This window comes from Zootoca vivipara, chromosome 2 (genome assembly GCF_963506605.1).
Source record: "Zootoca vivipara chromosome 2, rZooViv1.1, whole genome shotgun sequence".
Classification (NCBI taxonomy): domain Eukaryota; kingdom Metazoa; phylum Chordata; class Lepidosauria; order Squamata; family Lacertidae; genus Zootoca; species Zootoca vivipara.
In genome coordinates, this window is record NC_083277.1 from 15,799,358 (window position 1) to 15,820,232 (window position 20,875).

A 20,875-nucleotide genomic window follows, 5' to 3' on the forward strand; every position below is an offset into this window, starting at 1 on the left:
TGAGGTCTTTTGAGGCAGGAGGGATAAACAAAAACCTCACTGCCCACAAACTGGATCTCAGTTGCGTTTCTCTGCCCAGTCACGCTTCCGTAGCGTTTTTCCTCTGCTAAAACTTCAGAAACCTTTCTTTCCGGTTCTAATTTGCAGAGCTTGATGCGCAGCTAGAAAAGTAATCAGCTTCAGTGTCTATAAATTACTTTTGGTGACTCCTCTCTCATTAAACACAGATGTTTATTTTTAGGAGCTTTGCTAAAAATAAAGTACAACAGTACAACAGACAGACAAAGGACATCACATTACAGAGAATGCAAAAGTACACACACATTCCTGAATGCTGATGTCATCAGCCTGCAATTACAGGGTGAACGCTGGGCTGGCTACCCACTGAGAAACATAGCCATGTCTTCACCTGGAGGACCACAAGTTGCCCACTTCTGTCCTAAAACAATGTCCATTCATCCCAGCCTGCACTGCTTCTTTGCAGAAAGAGATGGGGCAGATACTATATCAGGTATAAGTCAAGACTAGGGATGCAAGAATCTGTCAGTTTCAATTCTCTTAATTTCCAATTTCTCCAATCTTAAATTCATTCTCCAAATTTCTGCAGCAATTCACCATTTAGAAAAAGAAAACCTCATGAGAATTCTTCAGCATTTTGATACAAATTTATTCTACTACAGTATACACATCTCTTTGTATACAGTTTTAACGAATGTGCACATTTTCGAAAGCAATTTCTCCTAATGTAAATAATTTTTGTATGCTACTTTCTCTAGTACAGTAGTACCTTGGTTCTCAAACTTAATCTGTTCTGAAGTCTGTTTGAAAACCAAAGTGTTCCGAAACCAAGGCGCGTTTTCTCATAGAAAGTAATGCAAAACTGATTAAGCCATTCCAGACTTTTAAAAACAACCCCTAAAACAGCAATCTAAGATGAATTTTACTAACAAGACCACTAATGAAAGCAATAATCAATGTACTGTACTATAAAATAAATAAAACAGTATTGTAGATGATAAAAATTTAAATTAATTTTTTTCTTACCTGTTCTGATGATAGTCATTGTTTGGATGGGGGGCTTTTCTCAGCGCCGTCTTAAGCGCCCCTGTCGCCATGGTGCGCCGGATCTCTCCGGTGCCCTTCCGCCCCATTTCCCAGCGCGGTGGGCGGGTGGGCGTGGCGCTGTTGCGCAGCGGGCGGGCAGGCACAGCGCGATCTCTCCGGCGCCCGCCCGCCCCGTTTCCCAGCGTGGTGGGCAGGTGGGCGCCGCGCACAGCTGCGCGGCGGGCCGGCGGGCCGGCGGGCCAGCGGGCGGGCCGGCGCCATGGTGCCCTGCGCCACCGGGGGTCTACGACAAGCCGGCCCTGGCTTTTCTCCATTTCTGCAGTCACACAATCAATCAATCAATAGCTGAACTGGGTTCCCCACAGTCACAAAAACAAATTAACCAAAAAAGCCTCAAAAACAAAAACTCAAAATAAATAGCAAAAACAAAAGCACCAAACTTAATCCATTCCAGAAGTCCGTTTGACATCTGGAATGTTTGAAAACCAAGGCACATCTTCTGATTGGTGCAGGCACCCCGGAAACAATACCTGACAGTTGCAGCGGACGTTCGGCTTCCGAAAAACGTTCAAAAACCGGAACACTTACCGTACTTCTGGGTTTTCGGTGTTTGGGAACCAAGGCATTTGAGAACCAAGGTACCACTGTATATTCTTTTCTATGCACATTTACCCCTAATATATGCATTTTTGTAAACACTGTTTGGCTGAATAATGGCATCAAAAAAATGGGTTAAGTGTGAATTTTGAAGGCATCATATTTTGGTTCTCATATTGTTTCAGAAAGAGCAACTTATCCTGCTCCAACTCTTCCCCCTTTTCTTCCTAATGTAACACTAATGTCTCACAACAAATGAAACTGATATGTAGAAAACACAACTGGAAGAAAGCAACATTGCACATACTTTTGTAAACTAATAAATCTTTAATAAAAATATATTTTTAAAAAGGGGGGAGTGCAACTTAGGTTGAAAATGAGAATTAATTGTACATGACATGAGCTACGGTACACCTGTCAGAAAAGGGGTAGGGTGAAGTTAAAGGGGGACTGTGTTCTTCACGTGATCCATTAATTTGTCTGTCCAGCTCCAAAAGGTGACAAGTTTTGGCATTTTCTAAGAACCCCCAAGACCAGCAAGAAACCACTGCACTAACATTACTATTTCCACTTTGCAAAGAGTGTCCAAGGATTTCAGATGTAACTTAGGTATGGAAATTCTTACTTTCCATGTTCCACCTCTTCCAAGCTAAGTGAGTGGGTCACTGTCTCCAGCATTTCTGGAAACGAATCACACCCAACAGGGACACTTCTGCAAAGTTTTAAGAGGCCCACTGATTTTGAGATTGACATAGAAGCGCTTTTCACAAAGAACAAACATTGTCTCAAAAGCAATCTTTTCCCCTTTGATTCGGCTGCATGTGTCAGGACAATCATCACAGGATCTTGCCATCGTTATTGCAGGGCCCACATCTTCTCTCTCTCTCCTTTATTGTTATTTACACCAGATGAACTTCCGTCTCACAGATCCACTTGGCTACGGCACTGCAGGCTTCTGAGTTAACTCTGTTCCCCTTCAGCATCCCGCAGCTGTTCGCCTCAGCAAGACCTGTGACTTGCAATCTGCAGAACAGAGGAGAAAGTCAAGCAAAGAGCATTTGTCACAGGAAGGCCAAATCTGCTTTTTCACCTTGATAGTGATGGCATCTCTCCCCATACCCCCCTTTATACTCCTAAGCTGAGTTTCCAAATGTGCACTGTCCATTTTAAGCTATCATGAGCAATGCTTCTAGAATTGAGTGTCAGTTCCTTTCTCTTTAATCATTATTATTGTTGTTGTTGTTGTTGTTGTTGTTCAGTCGTTCAATCATGTCTGACTCTTCGTGACCCCATGGACCATAGCACGCCAGGCACTCCTGTCTTCCACTGCCTCCCGCAGTTTGGTCAGACTCATGTTGGTAGCTTCGAGAACACTGTCCAACCATCTCGTCCTCTGTCATCCCTTCTCCTAGTGCCCTCAATCTTTCCCAACATCAGGGTCTTTTCCAGGGAGTCTTCTCTTCTTATGAGGTGGCCAAAGTATTGGAGCCTCAGCTTCACGGTCTGTCCTTACAGTGAGCACTCAGGGCTGATTTCCTTCAGAATGGATAGGTTTGATCTTCTTGCAGTCCATGGGACTCTCAAGAGTCTCCTCCAGCACCATAATTCAAAAGCACAAATTCTTCGGAGATCAGCCTTCTTTATGGTCCAGCTCTCACTTCCACACATCACTACAGTGGTACCTCGGTTTACAAACACAATTGGTTCTGGAAGTCTGTACTTAACCTGAAGCGTACTTAACCTGAAGCGAACTTTCCCATTGAAAGTAATGGAAAGTGGATTAATCTGTTCCAGACAGGTCCGCTGAGTACTTAAACTGAAAATACTCAAACCGAGGCGTACTTAAACTGAGGTATGACTGTACTGGGAAAACCATAGCTTTAACTATAACTATATTTTTTATAGTTTAACTATATTTTTACTTACTGCTTTTTCTTCAAGGAGCTCAAGGTGGTGTACGTGGTTCTTGCCCGCACAATAACCTTGCAAGGTGGTTAGGCAAAGAGAGATTGGCCCAAAGTCACCCAGGGAACTTAATGGCCAAGAGGGGATTTGAACTCTGGTCTCCCAGGTCCCAGGCCAACATTCTAACCACTACACCACACTGGCTCTCTTAATGCTGATGTGCAAGTGTGCTGCAAGATATAGATGGCTTACTCTGATGCTTGGATTTTTTTCTGTGCCTGTTTCTTTCTGTTGAAGTGGGCAGGGGGAGGTTTTCCCTGTTGGAGTTTTCTTGTTTGCTTTATGTATGGTTTATGTGTGGCTTACTGTGTAATGTGTGTTTTCTTGCATGTGTTTCTCGCTCTTGATGTGGCCTTTTTTATGTTGTTCTACTCCTCTTTATGTCTTTTAGAATGCATGGAAGACATCACAATTTGACTGGAGAGTGTAATTGACTGATTAGCTCCCTGCACAGTGAAATCGTTACATGTATTGTGAAGCCCTAAATGGCCTCGGTCCAGTATACCTGAAGGAGCGTCTCCACCCCCATCGTTCTGCCTGGACACTGAGGTCCAGTACCGAGGGCCTTCTGGCGGTTCCCTCGTTGCGAGAAGCCAAGTTGCAGGGAACCAGGCAGAGGGCCTTCTCAGTAGTGGCGCCCGTCCTGTGGAATGCCCTCCCATCAGATGTCAAAGAGAAAAACAGCTACCAGATTTTTAGAAGACATCTGAAGGCAGTCTTGTTTATAGAGGCTTTAATTTTTTTTATTTTTTAAATAACATTTTATTAAATTTTCCAATTAACACACATTTATAAACATCCAACCAAAATGTGCAAATATTCAAAATATCACAGTAACATACATTATTCTTTTGATCTTTCCCACTATCTTCTATTTTGACTTCCCTCCCTCCCTTCATTAGGTTTTCTAATCAAAGCTTATCTCGCAGTTTCTTTGTTTCTTCCCCTTAAAGTCAGTTCGCAGGATTTATTTCAACCCTGCAAGAGTTTTTAAACTTCTACAGTTCTTTTCCATATAGTCCACGTATTTACTCCAGTCTTTTAGGAACCTTGCTTCCCCCTGGTTCCGGATCCCGCTAGTAAGTCTCGCTAATTCTGCATAGTCCATCATTTTTGTCTGCCACTCTGCAATCGTCGGTAAATCCTGTGTCTTCCATTTTTGGGGTAATAAAGTTCTAGCCGCTGTTGTTGCATACAAAAATAATACATTGTCTTCCTTTTTAATTTCTTGACCTATCATTCCTAACAAGAATAGTTCAGGTTTTTTAGGGAAAGTATATCTAAAAATCTTCTTCAATTCGTTATATATCATTTCCCAAAATTCTTTAACCTTATCGCACTTCCACCACATATGATAAAAGTCTCCTTCCTTCTCCTTACATTTCCAGCACATTCTATTATTCATTCTATACATTTTAGATAATTTTACTGGAGTTAAATACCATCTATATATCATCTTCCAAAAATTCTCTTTCAAAGCGGTACATGCGGTAAATTTTAACGTTTGATTCCATAGTTTCAACCAGCTATCATATTCTATGTTATGCCCAAAATCTTTTGCCCATTTAATCATCACCTCTTTTGTCAATTCATCTTTTGTGTGCCATTCTAACAACAAATCATACATCCTAGACAATAATTTTGTTTTGCCTTCTAGCAGCTCTATATGGAATTTGGACTTCTTGTCCTCAAATCCTATCTTTTTATCTTTTGAGAATATATCATTTATTTGATGGTATTGCAACCAACTAGTCAAAGAGTCTTTAATTTCTTCATATGTCTTCAATTTCCATCCTTGTTCTGATTTCCTTAAAAAATTTTCATATGTTAATCTCTCTCCTTCCATATTAACCTTTTTTACTGTAAATACATCCACTGGCGAAATCCACCATGGGGTCTTAGTCTCTAACAGCATTTTATTTCTTTCCCATACTTCAAACAATGATCTTCTTATCACATGGTTCGTGAATCCTCTATGTGCTTTTTTCTTATCATACCATAAATATGCATGCCAACCGGCTCTGTTGTTGTATCCTTCCAAATCTAACAAGTCAGTGTTACCCAGTGTTATCCAATCTTTTATCCAGCAGAGGCAGGACGCCTCAAAGTATGTTCTTAAGTCCGGCATGGAGAATCCGCCTCTTTCTTTTTTGTCGATCAAAATTTTATATTTTATTCTTGGTTTCTTCCCTTGCCAGACAAATCTTTGCAACTCTTTTTGCCATTCTTTGAATTGTCCTGTCCCCTTTATTATTGGTATTGTTTGAAATAAGAATAACATTTTGGGTAGCACGTTCATCTTTATAGCTGCTATTCTGCCTAGATACGACAACTTCAATCTATTCCATACTTCTAAATCTTTCTTTATTTCTTTCCAAACCGGTTCATAATTATCATTGAACAAATTTATATTCTTTGCTGTCATCCATATTCCTAAATATTGTACTTTTTTGCGATTGCAATACCATATCTTTGTTGTAGCTCCTCTTTTTCCTCTTTCTCTAGATTTTTTATCATCATCTTCGTTTTTTGTTTATTCAACTTAAATCCAGCCAAGAGTCCAACTTCTTCTATTTTACAGGCAAACAAGTCTTATGGGCTGAGATCAGGCAGATCAAACAGATACAGTTTAAGGCTTACAGCAGGTTCCGTTCCTCCAGCAGGATAACAAAGTAACTTTATGAAAGTTCCAAAGCAACTTTAAACAAAGACAGTCTGTTGCCTCACTAGAAATAGCAGAGGTCTTCAGTGTAACTCACTCAGCAGATAGTTTCGGTTTCCCGTCTCCATTCCTGCGATTTTGTTACTGCGCCATCTTCCACACCGCTGCTGGGACGGACCCCCTTTTTACGCCCTCAGCCATCCAAATTCGCCAGATTTTAAATAGATCTTAATTTCTCCTTTATAAATCACGAATTACTTATCTTTTGGAAGCTCACCGCTCTACATTGGAAGCCAGAGACTGCGCTTAATGAGGCTAGTGGTCTTCTCCCCTTCGCGCCCGCAGCTCGATCCCTTCCCCAGCTCTCCACGCAAATAGCGCAAGAAATCCGGGGTGCAGGAGAGCACGCTGGGCACTGCTGGGTGCCACGACCCTCAGGTAACCCCCCCCTGAGGTTTTTGAAGGTCCGCAGAGCCTTTGCAGTACCTCCGTGCGCCCCAAAAAGCTCAGGATTCCCCGAGGGGCTATCCCGCGCTTCCAAAGATGTCCGCGGTGAACTGGAAGTCTGTTTATAGAGGCTTTTAATTCTTAATCGATTATTTTATTCTTCTGTTGGAAGCCGCCCAGAGTGGCTGGGTAAACCCAGCCAGATGGGCAGGGTATAAGTAATATGTTGTTGTTGTTGTTGTTGTTGTTGTTGTTGTTGTTGTTGTTGTTGTTGTTATCATTAATGTATTGTGAATTCCACAGATGAGCAAGCCAGGATATTAACAATATAACAAGAACAAGAACATCCCATTTCCATTGCAATCAGAAAAGGAAGGAAGGAAGGAAAAGAAAAAAGAGAAAATGAAAGAGAGAGAGAGAGAGAGAGAGAGAGAGAGAGAGAGAGAGAGAGAGAGAGAGAGAGAGAGAATTACCATATCTGCTCTCATCATGGTTTGAGCCTTTGATGTCTGCATATTTAAAGATAAGTCAGCACAAGCAAGTGTCATGAAGCAGATAATGATCTCGAAGGGTAGATAACTGTACAGTAAAATAGAAGAAAACTGTAGAGGAGGTGCAGAATAACACTGGGGGTAGAAGAACCACACACATTTCCAGCCAGTATGAAACTGTGGGATGGAAATACTCACAGTGTGTCATTTAGTGGGGAGCCATCTACCCAAGACCATTCATGTGCAGGAGGCATGGTGGTCACTCCAATCCACAGAAGTTGCCCTCCTTCAGTTTTATGATGTATGAAATCCTGTCAAGGATATAAGAAGGACGTCGTAGGGTTGCCATATGTCCTCTTTTTCCAGGACACACCCTCTTTTCCAGGTCTGGTTGACACATGTCCTGTTTTTTCCAGACACACTATATTTTTCAGAATTAAAATCTGTGTCTGGGTGGATTTTTAAAATTTGCCCAAATGTGTGTGTGTGTGTTTTGTTTACAGTAACCCAAGGATTTTGTTGTTGTTGTTCTTTTAAAAAAACAATTTTAAAAGCCCCATGTGTCACACTCCCATCCCTCGCCATTTTTCATGAATGGAACGGGAACATTCCGCAGCATGCACACGCCCTCTTCCCCAGGGCCAATGAGGATCAGCGGCTGTAGGCCAGCGTTGTGGTCACATGGGCGCTTGTAGTTACAGGGCCCGTGGCTCTACTCCAGCAGGCTCTTTAAAGTTAAGAACATTGCTACCAGCAATATATTACAACTTCTATAGCTTACATATACTAGGGGTGTTTAAAATGAGAGTCATCACAGCGATCCGTATTTAGGCAAAGGTGTCCTCCTTTCTGCTCTTCTGAATATAGCAACCCTAGAAATATGCATTCATAGATTGAACTTTAAGGCAGCTGGTTCTGATGTTAGCGTTAGATAGACCTCACATTTAAGCTCTGCTTCTGAACAATGGCAGGTTTCACAACACGCACCCAGAGCCGTATTTCCCATAGGGCTTAGTGGTGCGTCGCGCCAGGGCGCCGGGCCTTTCAGGGGCTCCCCAGCAAGTGGGTGAGCTGCATGGCTTTGCTGGCGGCCTCCCCTTTCCCTGCACGCCCTCCCAAGCCTCTGTGAGGATCGCTCTCCTCCTGAGGAGGCTTGGGAGAGAAGCTGTGTTAAGACCAGCAAGGCTGAATCTGGTCGTAAATGCCAACTAATACCAGCTGGACTCAGCAGAGTAATCGCAGGCACAGCAGAAACTTCTTGGTCGCAGATGTAGGCAGGTAGTATGGACACAGGAACTCACTGCCACTAGTACTGAGTAACTATGTACAGCTTTATTTACAAAGAAAAAAACAAACAGAACATAGATCAGTACTTCTCTCTCTCTCTCTATACAACCACATGCTCCAATACACAGACTCTCCAGAACTCTCCACACAGAGCACATGTTCACTCTCAGTCTTTAAAGGTTTCTACACCAATCACCTACCTAGCTGTTGCTAGGCTTCCATCACCAGGCAGATTATGAGCCCCTGGAGATGGCTGATTCACCCTTCTGGGCATGTTGCCAGTTCTTAATTGCCATGTGACCAGATGCACATCTTCACACAGCCAAAAACCTCAACAAGCTGCTCTTTCCTCCCGCTGAGGCTTGGGAGGGGTACAGCTTCACTCCCAAGCCTCTGTGGGGCTTAGCTGCCAAGTATCCTGTTTTTCGTGGGGAAACCCCGGATTTTAATCCGTTTCCTGCTGTTCTCCTGAATGGAGAAAAATCCCGGAAATCCCCCGGATTTCCTACCTGCCAGGCAGCCTCCATTTTGATTGCCGCTCTTCCCATGTGTGGGCACCGGAAATCGGGCAGAGCGGCATCGGAAGTCGCTTCTACGCATGCCCGGCGACCATCTTGATGGTGTCCGGCCATGCGGCCACCACCAAGATGGCTGCCACCAAGATGGCCACCGGACATGCATAGAAGCTACTTCCAGTGCTGCTCTGCCCGATTTCCGGTGCCCACACATGGGAAGAGCGGCCCCGGAAGTTGCTTCTATGCAACTTCTGGTGCCGCGCCACTGCTGATCCCGCATTTTTCAGCGGGAGACTTGGCAGGTATGCTGTGGGGATCGCTCTCCCGCAGAGGCATGGGGGAGAGTTGTGGGCCCCCTGGCTGGCAGTGTGCAGCTACAGCCACCCCAACACTATCCATGATAATTTGGGGGCATTGGGTGGATATTTGTACCCCGGCGTCACATCTGCTAAAGACGGCCCTTCACGCACCCCCTCAACTCTGTCCAGCTGTTTGGAGTGGCCTCTCATAGGAAGATAGTGCCACCATTGTGACTCTGTGAACCACATAGAATCATAGAGTTGGAAGAGACCACAAGGGCCATCCAGTCCAACCTCCTGCCAAGCAGGAAACACCATCAAAGCGTTCCTGACAGATGGCTGTCAAGCCTCTGCTTAAAGACCTCCAAAGAAGGAGACTCCACCACACTCCTTGGCAGCAAATTCCACTGTCTGCATTACCCCTTACCAGCTATGAACATCATTCCAAAATTGCCCCTCCCCAGGTGCAATTAGGCTTGGGAGGAAAAAGCCTCCTTTAACAACAACTGAAGGTTTTTTTAAAAAAGCCTGATTGTGTGTGTGAACGTCTTGGAGATTGCACCTTGGGCGGGGGAAAGCTCTCGCCTCTGCAATATTCTTGGAAAATCAGAGCAGCCAAATGTGTCTTCTTGACATGAACAGGAAATTTTCTGGAAATGATGCAATAATCACTGCGGTGGCGTCATGGTTTAATCAGACTTTCTTTTTTAGCACAGGAACCAACTTCTCTCCCTAAGAATAACCCTCTGACAAGAGAAGAGTTTTCTGCAGCCAAGATTCTCTTAAAATAGAGCAGCACAGATATCTTTCAAAGGAATTTTCCAGATGTGACTTTTGCCAACTTCCTGACGTTTTTGTGTCAACATTTTCCATTCTAACTCAGTAGCAGAGACTTAATAATTCACAAGAGTTTGGCAAATTTGGGGGGGGGGGTTGCATTTGAAAAAGAATGGAGAGGTAACCACTTGATAATTTTTTTACATTACTCTAATTCTAGGAAAACCTGTAAACCTTGGGAAAGGGGGCTACAGTATTTTTCTCTCAGAAAAGATGTATTGTGAGCCTACCAGTCAGAAAGCGTTCCAGCATTTTTGTAAGTTTGTAAGTCTATTATGCAGTAAACATTTTACAAAGCTATGGACTGGATCTCATTGACTTCAACAAGAAAGTTGTACATATTATTCTCAGCGCCACTCCTAAAGGCTTGACTATTGTTGTTTTGTAAAGGTACCCCTGACCGTTAGGTCCGTTAGGTCCAGTCGCGGACTACTCTGGGGTTGCGCACTCATCTCACTCTATAGGCCGAGGGAGCTGGCGTTTGTCCACAGACAGTTTTCCCGGGTCATGTGGCCAGCATGACTAAGCCGCTTCTGGCGAACCAGAGCAGCGCACAGAAACGCCGTTTACCTTCCCACCAGAGCAGTACCTATTTATCTAGTTGCACTTTGGCGTGTTTTTGAACTGCTAGGTTGGCAGGAGCAGGGACCAAGCAATGGGTCTGTTTCTCAACCCCCCCCCCCTTTTGTATTGGTGTGGTGATACAAGATTAAAAGATGATTATTTTGAGAAAACAAAAGCTCCACACTAGTTTTCAACTTCTTAGTTATAGTGTAAACTATTTTGTTTGTTTTACACCTTTCAGCATTCCCTTGTTCGCTGTATCCTTATCATCCTTTTCTCTCATGCAGCATAAAAATATCCAGTCATTTAATTCCTGGTGTTCATAGTAAATTGTCAGTTGGCTTGACCTTTTCATATCCCAATATATAAAGTGCCTCCCTGCCCCCCCCAAACAAAAAATGCCCCACTACAAATGCAGCTGGCTATAGGGCCAAGGCATTCCATTCCATATGACATCAGGGACTAAAATTACCTCAGTTTACAGAGTCTTGAAATGACCTTTTGGAAGTCCCTCCTATTACACCTTAGAGCAGTGTTTCCCAACCTTGTGCCTCCAGATGTTTTGGGACTACAACTCCCATCATCCCTAGCTAGCAAGACCAGTGGTCAGGAATGATGGGAATTGTAGTCCGAAAACAGCTGGAGGTACAAGGTTGGGAAACACTGCCTTAGAGCAGGCTTCCTCAAACTTGGCCCTCCAGATGTTTTCAGACTACAATTCCCATCATCCCTGACCACTGGTCCTGCTAACTAGGGATCATGGGAGTTGTAGGCCAAAAACATATGGTGTTGTCTCTACGTTCTTCAGGGCACCTGGTGGATACTTTATACCTTCAACAAATCTAAGTGGAGATATTTTTCTCACTCAGCATCTATATTGTGTTTAAAATTCTTTTTATACATGTGACTGGCCCGTTGTAAGTTTTAATTGTGTGGCAAAATCCCATTGAAGCTCTTCACAGGAAGCGACTGAAATCAAATAAATAAAAGAGCAGAAAACCCAGCTCGACTGCGATGAAAATAAAAACAAAGAGGTGTCAGTACTTGTATCATGATGAATGGACTGTGGATGGCAGCACAAAATGCATAGCTGCCAAGTCTCCCGTATTCCCCGGGAAACCCCCGTTTTTCCAGCCGTTTCCCGCTGGCAGCCTGGATTTTTAAAAACCTCGTTAATCCCCCGGATTCTTACCGGCCCGGGGAGGCTCCTTCTGCGCATGTCTGGAGTCTCTGGACATGCGCAGAAGCGATTTCTGGCGCTGCGGCCATTTTGGAAATGGGCAGAGCATGCGTAGAAGCGACTTCCGGTGCCACTCTGCCCAGTTCCAAAATGGCCGCATCGTGACTTCCGGGGCTGAGGCCATTTTGGAAATGAGCAGAAGCATGCGCAGAAGCAACTTCCAGTGCTGCTCTGCCCAGTTCCAAAATGGCCGCAGCGCGACTTCCGGTGTCACGCCGATCCCGGATTTTTCAATCTGGGAGTTGGCACCTATGACAAAATGGCTGCCATAGGCAGCAAAAAAAGGAGGTGAGCGTACGCCATACTAGTAAGTACGGCACTACAAACAAAGTGCTGACTACATGTATCAACAAAATAAAGTTATTAATCAGGACTTACCAATTCCACCTGTTTTTGTATCACAGCAAGTTGAGAGTCTTTTGCTGCACAGTCATTCCGGCTCTTGTTCCAGGTTTCCTTCTCTCTGGAAATCCAGTAGCACTTGTCTCCATGGCGCTGCCAGTTTTCAGGGCAGAGCCTGCAATCTGAATTCTCTGGAAGAAGACAAAACCACGAGGCCAGGTGTGCTGTTAGAGGGCATCCCAATGAGCCCAAGCACCAGGCCCCAAAGCTCCACCAGTTCTTTCAAAAGTGGGTGCTTTTTCCTGTGGTTGCGGGTTGCTATTTACTGTGGTTACAAGGTGGCTGTCTCTCTGAAAGCATGCCTAAATCTGCATCTTTACATATGTTAGCACCTGCAGATTTTATGCAATGGGCTTGTGTCCTGAGGTTTTTTTAAAAAACACAGCTAACATAGCCAACCCGATGCCCCCCAGATGTTGAGAACTACAACTTCCATTATCCATGACAGTTGGCCATGCAAATTGATGGGTGCTGCGTTCCAAAACATCTGGAGGGCACCATGTTGGCGACCCCTGATCTAGCAACACCTAGTTTGTTGTGGTCAACAAAAGAGGTTTAAAGACTGCCTCAAGGCAAATCTTTAAAAATGTAGCATAAACACTGACAACTGGGAAACACTGGCTTGTGAGCGCTCCAGTTGGAGCCTTTACCAAAGGTGTCATGGGCTTTGAAGACACTCCAACTCAGGATGCAAGGGAGAAACGTGCTAAGAGGAAGGCACGCTTGGCAAATCCTCACCATGATCAACTCCCACCCGGAAACCAATGTCCCCACTGTGGAAGGACGTGTGGATCCAAAATTGGCCTCCACAGTCACTTACGGACTTGCTGTTAACACTGTGTTTATGGAAGACAATCTTACTCGGCTATGAGTGATCGCCAAAGAAGAAGAAGCAACACTTGCCCCTAGGTAGAAGCTCATATTGCTTTACTTGAACCAGTTCTTTTGTTAATCATATATTTTACAACCTTTTCATTGGAATCAATGGGATCCACAAGCCTTTGACTTTAGCTGGATCATCATTGTGCCTGTATTCCTGTTGACCAAAGGCTACTGAAAGCTCAGGTGTTACCTGCTACGTGATTGCCATGTGGCCTGCACAGAAACTGCCGCAGAGCCTGACACTGCTCTGGGGTGGTCCTGGTCTGCTGTGTTTCATTGCTGGGTCCTGGGCAGGATTGGGCCTTCTCCAGAGCTTGTTTCATCTGAAAAACTTTAAAAGGCATTACCATTTAGGTGATCAGCAAGATGAGGGTAATGGTATGCTTAAGATTTATTGGAAAAGAAAATGCCGTTTACCTTCCCGCCACAGTGGTACCTACTTGTCTACATGCACTGGCGTGCTTCATTAAGTACAGTTTGGGGGTAATGTTCAGTCTTAAGGTCCTTACCCCAAAAGCTGAGCGCTATCATGGCTCCCACTAGAATGAAGATTGTAACACATCCAGACACAATGATGAAGCGATGCCGTCGAGCTTGTCTGAGCAGGTCATCTACAAGAGCCAGCAATAGGAGAGCGAGCTTACCCTGTTTCTCATATTTTAAGACATACGCATAAAATAAGCCATAGCAGGATTTTTAAGCATTCAAGGAATATAAGCCATACCCCGAAAATAAGACATAGTGATAGGTGCAGCAGCAATGCCGGCCGCAGCAGGAGAAGGAAGAAAAAAATAAGACATCCCTTGAAAATAAGCCATAGTGTGTTTTTTTGAGGAAAAAATAAATATAAGACATGTCTTATAATATGAGAAACACGGTAGTATGAGGGCATCTGAACAAAGGCCTATCCATCCTGCTTTCTGCAGTGTCCAATACCAGCTGCATTGCATCTTTCACAAGGTGCCCCATGATATTCTTGTAAAGAAGCTGGTAAAATGCGGGCTAGACAATGCTACCATTCAGTGGATTTGTAACTGGCTGACTGACCAAACCCAAAGGGTGCTCATCAATGGCTCCTCCTCATCCTGGAGAGTAGTGACTAGTGGGGTGCCACAGGGTTCTGTCTTGGGCCCAGTCTTATTCAACATCTTTATCAATGACTTGTATGATGGGCTTGAGGGCATCCTGAGCAAGTTTGCAGATGACACCAAATTGGGAGGGGTGGCTAATACCCCAGAGGACAGGATCACACTTCAAAATGACCTTAACAGATTAGACAACTGGGCCAAAGCAAACAAGATGAATTTTAACAAGGAGAAATGTAAAGTACTACACTTGGGCAAAAAAAATGAAAGGCACAAATACAGGATGGGAGACACCTGGCTTGAGAGCAGTACATGTGAAAAGGATCTAGGAGTCTTGGTAGACCACAAACTTTACATGAGTTAACAGTGGGATGCAGCAGCTAAAAAAGCCAATGCAATTCTGGGCTGCATCAATAGGAGTATAGCATCTAGATCTAGGGAAGTAATAGTACCACTGTATTCTGCTCTGGTCAGACCTCACTTGGAGTACTGTGTCCAGTTCTGGGCACCACAGTTCAAGAAGGATACTGACAAGCTGGAACATGTCCAGAAGAGGGCAACCAAAATGGTCAAAGGCCTGGTAACGATGCCTTATGAGGAACGGCTTAGGGAGCTGGGTATGTTTAGCCTGGAGAAGAGAAGGTTAAGGGGTGATAGCCATGTTCAAATATATAAAAGGATGTCATATAGGGGAGGGTGAAAGGTTGTTTTCTGCTGCTCCAGAAAAGCGGACACGGAGCAATGGATTCAAACTGCAAGAAAGAAGATTCCACCTAAACATTAGGAAGAACTTCCTGACAGTAAGAGCTGTTCGACAGTGGTATTTGCTGCCAAGGAGTGTGGTGGAGTCTCCTTCTTTCGAGGTCTTTAAGCAGAGGCTTGACAGGCATATGTCAAGAATGCTTTGATGGTGATTCCTGCTTGGCAGGGGGCTGGACTGGATGGCCCTTGTGGTCTCTTCCAACTTTATGATTCTATGATTCTAAGCCTGGTTGAAGAGTGATGAGCTACCCTCAGTCCTTCTAATAAACTTCCTTTGCTCACCACCAAAAAAAACAAAAACAAGAGAAAGATGACTTGGCCAACACAGAACTGATCTTAACCACTTCCTGTGAAGTTGCATAAGAACAGGCCATTAAAAACAGCAGTGTCTTATCACCCCAGGCAGATTTATTGTCATATAAGTTTCCTGCAGCCCTATACATTTTCTTGCCTGAACAAGATGACACTGTTCTGATATTCCACATACTGGTCAAAAGAAATGGCAGTTGACTCTCACTTCCAACTCTGGCATTAGGGCAATCTCCACTACACATGGAGGTAGCAGGCAGCAAAAGGTAGAAATATTTTTTAAAAAACAGTGAAACTGTCAAAAAAACAGAGAGCTTCCTTTTATACAGTGACTCATAAGGAGATCAAACCACAGACTGAAAGGTGAGAGTGACTCATAAATGGACCAGATGTTTGAATCTGGAATGGACCATGAATCTTAGAGGCTGTAGACAATCCTACCACAATTAAACACCATAATAATAAACACCATAATAATAATAATAAAGTCAAATGTGCGGTAAAAATAGGGTTGTGGGGGGAATGCGTCTCTTGGGAACCAGAGGAACCAGGCAGAGGGCCTTCTCGGTAGCGGCACCCACCTTCCATCAGATGTCAAGGAAATAAGCAGCTATCCTAATATAAAAAGACATCTGAAGGCAGCCCTGTTTAGGGAAGTTTTTAATATTGAATGCTGTATTTTTTTAATATTCGATTGGGAGGCGCCCAGAGTGGCTGGGGAGACTCAGCCAGATGGCTCGGCCGGTGGCGGCTCAGCTGGAGGAGGCAAGGGGCGGACCAAGGGCCAGGGGCGCTGCCCCCGCATGGTGCCCCCGCCAGACTGGAGCTAGGGGCGGCCCGCCCCCTACGCTCCTCCCTTGCTACACGCCTGACTGGACTTGCCTCAGGATCCAGACATGCAAGGGAAGTCTATTGTTCTTTGGCTGGTGGGTAGAGGATGTGATGGCGATGACCAATGAGGAAGTGGGAGAGAAGAGGGGTGGAGATTCACTCGGGATAATGCCATTATCCAAGAGGCTGGCTTCTATAGCCTCTCTGTGTGAAGTTAGAAAAAAGAGAAAGGACTGTAAGAAACTTTTCCTTTTCTTTATACTTTCCTGGACAACCGGCCGGAAGCTGCCGAGAGCCTCCTGACACCTTATTATTGTTTTTTTGAACATACAGAAAATGCATCCATAATTGCTACCCTACTCGTGTGGACATGCGCCTACACCTGTTAAAACAGATACACTGAAATGACACAGGAAATAGCAAAAAACCCTCTCAGAATCCGCTAGACACTTTCGTCAGGGGGCAAATTATTTTCCAGTTCTCATGTGTGTCAATCCGTCGTGTCACATGCGTGCATCACAAACCCAACCACAGAGTCTTCTAAAAGGAAATATGGAGGTGTTGGCAATTAAGTATTGTTAATATCTATGTCAAATAAATAAATAAGAAAACACGTATTTTTTTCCTATCTAAAATTTGTTTTCCATCTTCACTCCAAGAAGCTCAAGATGACAAACATATTGTAATACGTTAGGGGTTGAACTAAACGGGGGGGGCGGTCGTGTGGGTGTTTCCCCCCCCAGTTTCCTCCAAGCCTGTGATTTTATAGCTGTAAAATGAGATTACTGCAGAGGCAGGGACTGGCAAACTCGACTTTATGGCAGATTGAGGGTCTCTCCTGGCCAAAACTGCATCTCCCCATTGGGGTCTCCAATTTTAGCGGTGGCCTGTGCGGCACCTCCCGTAGTTTGGTCAAACTCAAACTACAAACTACAGACTACAAACTACAAACTACAGACCAAACTACGGGAGGCAGTGGAAGACAGGAGTGCCTGGCGTGCTATGGTCCATGGGGTCACGAAGAGTCGGACACGACTAAACGACTAAACAACAAGTGCGGCACCTAAATTCAGCGCCCCCCCCCCACTGTCAGAGGTATGGGCAGGAGTCAGGCTCTGGGGCCTGTAGTGCTTTGCAGGACTGGGGCCTGCCTCAGCTTGTGCTGGAGAAGCAAGGAGTGGCCACTCAGGTGAGACCTCAGCTTGTGCTGGAGAGGCAAGGAGTGGTCACTCAGGTGAGGCCACTTGATACCTCACTGCACCTGGTGGCAGGAGCTGGGAGGGATAAAAGCTTAGCATTTCCCTTCAGCTCTTTGCCACAGCAACGCTATCCCTGCCTGGTTGCCTCTGGCCTCTTGCTCCTTGGACCCTTGCCTTGCTGATGCCTTGATCCTTGGACCCTCGCCTTGCCGACGCCTTGATCCTCGACCCTTGGACCTTTGCCTTGCCGACGCCTTGCTCCCTGACTCCCAGACCTTCGCCTCTGCCTTGCTCCTTGACCCTGCGACTGCCTGCTGCTGGACCCTCAGCCCTGCACCTGTCCCTGCTTCTACATCACCATCTTGCCTCTGGTCCTGACGTCCTCAGTCAGGGCTTCAACCGCCCACTGACCCGACCGTGACACCCACCTCACCTTCCATTCTACATAATAGTTGCTGAGCCCCCTGTGGCACCCTTCCCCCCCCCCCCCCGAGGCTCCCCACCCAATGTGGCCAAACTGGTCACATTCCCCTAAATCTGCCTCTGCCCCATGTCTTTCTACCCAAAATACATAGGTCCTATCCACACCATATTCCTTTACCACTTTAGCAGTCATGGAGAATCCTGGGAACTGTTGTTCGTTGAGGATGCAGGGGTTTGTAACTCTGTAGAGTCAGCACCCTTACCAGACTACCTTCCCCAGGGTTCTATGTGACTGCTGAGGGGTGTAAGAGTGCTTTAAATGTATGGTGTGACCAGGGCTGTCTTAAGCCCATCCAGCGCCCTGGCGCTAAGGTCCCTCCAGAGCCTCTCCAAGGGCCCGGGAGTGCCAAGCGGACCGCGGCAGCAGCGGGAGGCCACCTCCGAGGACTCCGCGCTGCGCCTCCTTCTCGTTTCCCCAGTGCTGGGTTCCGTTCAGTCAAGCTTCGCCACCAGCGCGCGCATCGCGGGACCAGCAAGAGCTGCTTGGGCGCTGTGCGCGCGCTGGTAGCAAAGCTCGACTGAGCGGAACCCAGCGCTGGGAAAATGAGAAGGAGGTGCAGCACAGAGTCCTTGGAGAAGGAGCGCAGTCCTGGCCAGATCGCCCGAACCCTGCGCTCACTTGGCGCCCTTCCAGCGCCCTCCAGCGCCCTCCAGCGCCCGGCGCCGTGGTTCTCCGCGCCACTAGCCTCTATGGCTAGGATGGGCCTGGGTGTGACCACTTAGAGGTATGAATACTGCCGTAGTGTGACTTTCTCTGCCTCTCCCTCAGTCCTTGGTTGCTGTTGGTGACAGCTCACTGTCTGTGAAAGGCAAGGAGCGATAATCTGCACATTATGTACCAAGAGACCAAAAAAAGGGCAAATCTTTTGTAACACGTACTCTCATCTTACCATCTTTCCAGTGCCAGGTAAAAATTCACTTCTCCCAGAGGTTTGATGGATGACAGCTGCGTACCCACCATGTAGTTAAAGCGCATTTACAGCACATGCCTTCCCCCAAGGAATCCTGGGAACTGTAGTTTGTTAAAGGTGCTGGGAATTGTAGCTCTGTTGGGTATAGACTACAGTCCCCAGTATTATTTGGGGGTAAGTCATGTGCTTCCATCTCTAGAAGAAGACTTGCCACTTGGAAGAAAGACAGAAGGCGCTCAACATTTAACGCACATTTGAATGCTTAGCAGAAAAGTAGGGAAGGGCATACCTTATCCGCATTAATACGGAAACCAAGTAGTGAAAACTGGTCACTTGAACACTCCCTACGATGTCTGTGACATGCTAAATCGCCACAGTTGCTTTCCTTAACAACTTAGAGAACTCCCAATTTGTACAAGTAACCCGTTATTTACCTTGCATCGGGAATTTGGGCTTGTGCCTTCCTTGATTCTCCCTCGGTCGGAAGTTAAAGTAGCAGGGCGCATCTTCCACCTGACAATGTACCCGAGTTAGATGTGATCCCTTGTTCATGATCCAAACCCCTGAGGCAGAGTAGCCCTCTGATCGTCAGGCTCGGCTCTGAGGGGAAGCAGCTCTTGACAGTTTGTCAGAGGCAGCAGAAAGGAGGTTGCACAGGAAATGGCACCTCATCAAACTTGACCAACCTTCAACACCTCTGCTAATATGTCTTTTGATTACTCAATGCTGCCTATAACCTTTAATAACAAAAAAAGTAAGAAAAAGGATAGAAACCAGTTTCCGTTGCAAGTTAGGGGGACCAATTTCAGAAGAGAAAAAAAAAATCGCTCATCCTTTGCACCACCCATCCCTTGGTTGTCTCTCTCCCTATTGTATTGTCTTTGGAGCAGGGACCTAGGGCAGTGCTGTGTACATCAAGGGTTGGGGACCGGTTGCCCTCTCAGTGTTATTGTGCTCCTAATTCTCACCAGCCCTATCCAGAATGAGCAATGGTCAGGGAAGGTGGGAGTTGTAGTTCAGCAATGTCTGGAGGATATTGTGCCTGATGGAGCCAGCGTGGTGTAGTGGTTAAGAGCGATGGACTCGTAATCTGGTGAACCGGGTTCGCTTCCCTGCTCCTCCACATGCAGCTGCTGGGTGACTTTGGGCTAGTCACACTTCTTTGAAGTCTCTCAGCCCCACTCACCTCACAGAATGTTTGTTGTCGGGGAGGAAGGGAAAGGAGATCGTTAGCCGCTTTGAGACTCTTTCATGTAGTGATAAAGTGGGATATCAAGTCCAAACTCCCCTCCTCCTCCTCCTCCTCCTCCTCCTCCTCCTCCTCCTCCTCCTCCTCCTCCTCCTCCTCCTCCTCCTCCTCCTCCTCCTTCTTCTTCTTCTTCTTCTTCTTCTTCTTCTTCTTCTTCTTCTTCTTCTATAATTAGTCAAGGCCTCCTAGGCTGCAGTCCTAATCTCACATACCTGGAAGTAATTGAGATAACTGAATACAATAGGAGTTATTTCTGAGTACAATGTTTAGGATTTGCACTGCAAGTCTCTACTCTGTCAATGTACTTGAACTGGATGCGATCCCCTAATCATGATCAAAACTGGTGAGGTGGAGCAGATATCTGATTGTCAGGCTCAGCTCTGCAGGAGGAGCTCTTCACAGCTTCTCAGAGGCAGGCAAGAAGTTTGCACAGCAAACGGTGCCCCATAAAATCTCTGACAAACTAGTCCCTGAGAGACCAGGGCTCAAATCCCTTAATCAGCCATGAAACTCAGTGGGTGACCTTGGAGTCAGTCACAGGTTCTCACTTACCTCACATGCTTGTTGCGAGGATGAAATGTCTTCTTCTTCTTTGGTGATCACTCATAGCTGAGTAAGATTGTCTTCCATAAACACAGTTTTAGCAGTGAGTTTGTAAGTGACCGTGGAGGCCAATTCTGGATCCACATGTCCTTCCACAGTGGGGACATAGGTTTCTGGGTGGGAGTTGATCACAGTGAGGGTTTGCCAAGTGAAATATACTCGGAGTCCTGTAGTGACTTCATGCTCTTTA

At 45.7% G+C, this 20,875-nt stretch overlaps 1 protein-coding gene across 1 annotated transcript; it reads right to left on the reverse strand.

Annotated features, from left to right (window-relative positions):
• Positions 1 to 1,954: 1,954 nt before the first annotated feature.
• Positions 1,955 to 20,078, reverse strand: LOC118076187 (killer cell lectin-like receptor subfamily B member 1A). Its single transcript, XM_060271004.1, has 7 exons — positions 19,268 to 20,078; positions 18,813 to 18,868; positions 13,702 to 13,937; positions 13,192 to 13,207; positions 12,348 to 12,590; positions 7,426 to 7,538; positions 1,955 to 2,685 (listed from the first exon to the last, which is right to left on the reverse strand). The coding sequence occupies exons 1-7, from the start codon at positions 19,383 to 19,385 to the stop codon at positions 2,562 to 2,564; spliced, it is 906 nt and encodes a 301-aa protein (XP_060126987.1). The 5' UTR covers positions 19,386 to 20,078; the 3' UTR covers positions 1,955 to 2,561.
• Positions 20,079 to 20,875: the final 797 nt, after the last annotated feature.

Excerpts from the sequence above, each read along its gene's own strand:
- LOC118076187 (XM_060271004.1), bottom strand. The coding sequence starts at position 19,385 with ATGAACAAGGGATCACATCTAACTCGGGTACATTGTCAGGTGGAAGAT. Across the intron at positions 18,869-19,267 it reads GCCCAAATTCCCGATGCAAG|CTGTCATCCATCAAACCTCT; the intron begins GTAAATAACGGG and ends GTGGGTACGCAG. Across the intron at positions 7,539-12,347 it reads TACAAAAACAGGTGGAATTG|GATTTCATACATCATAAAAC; the intron begins GTAAGTCCTGAT and ends TATCCTTGACAG.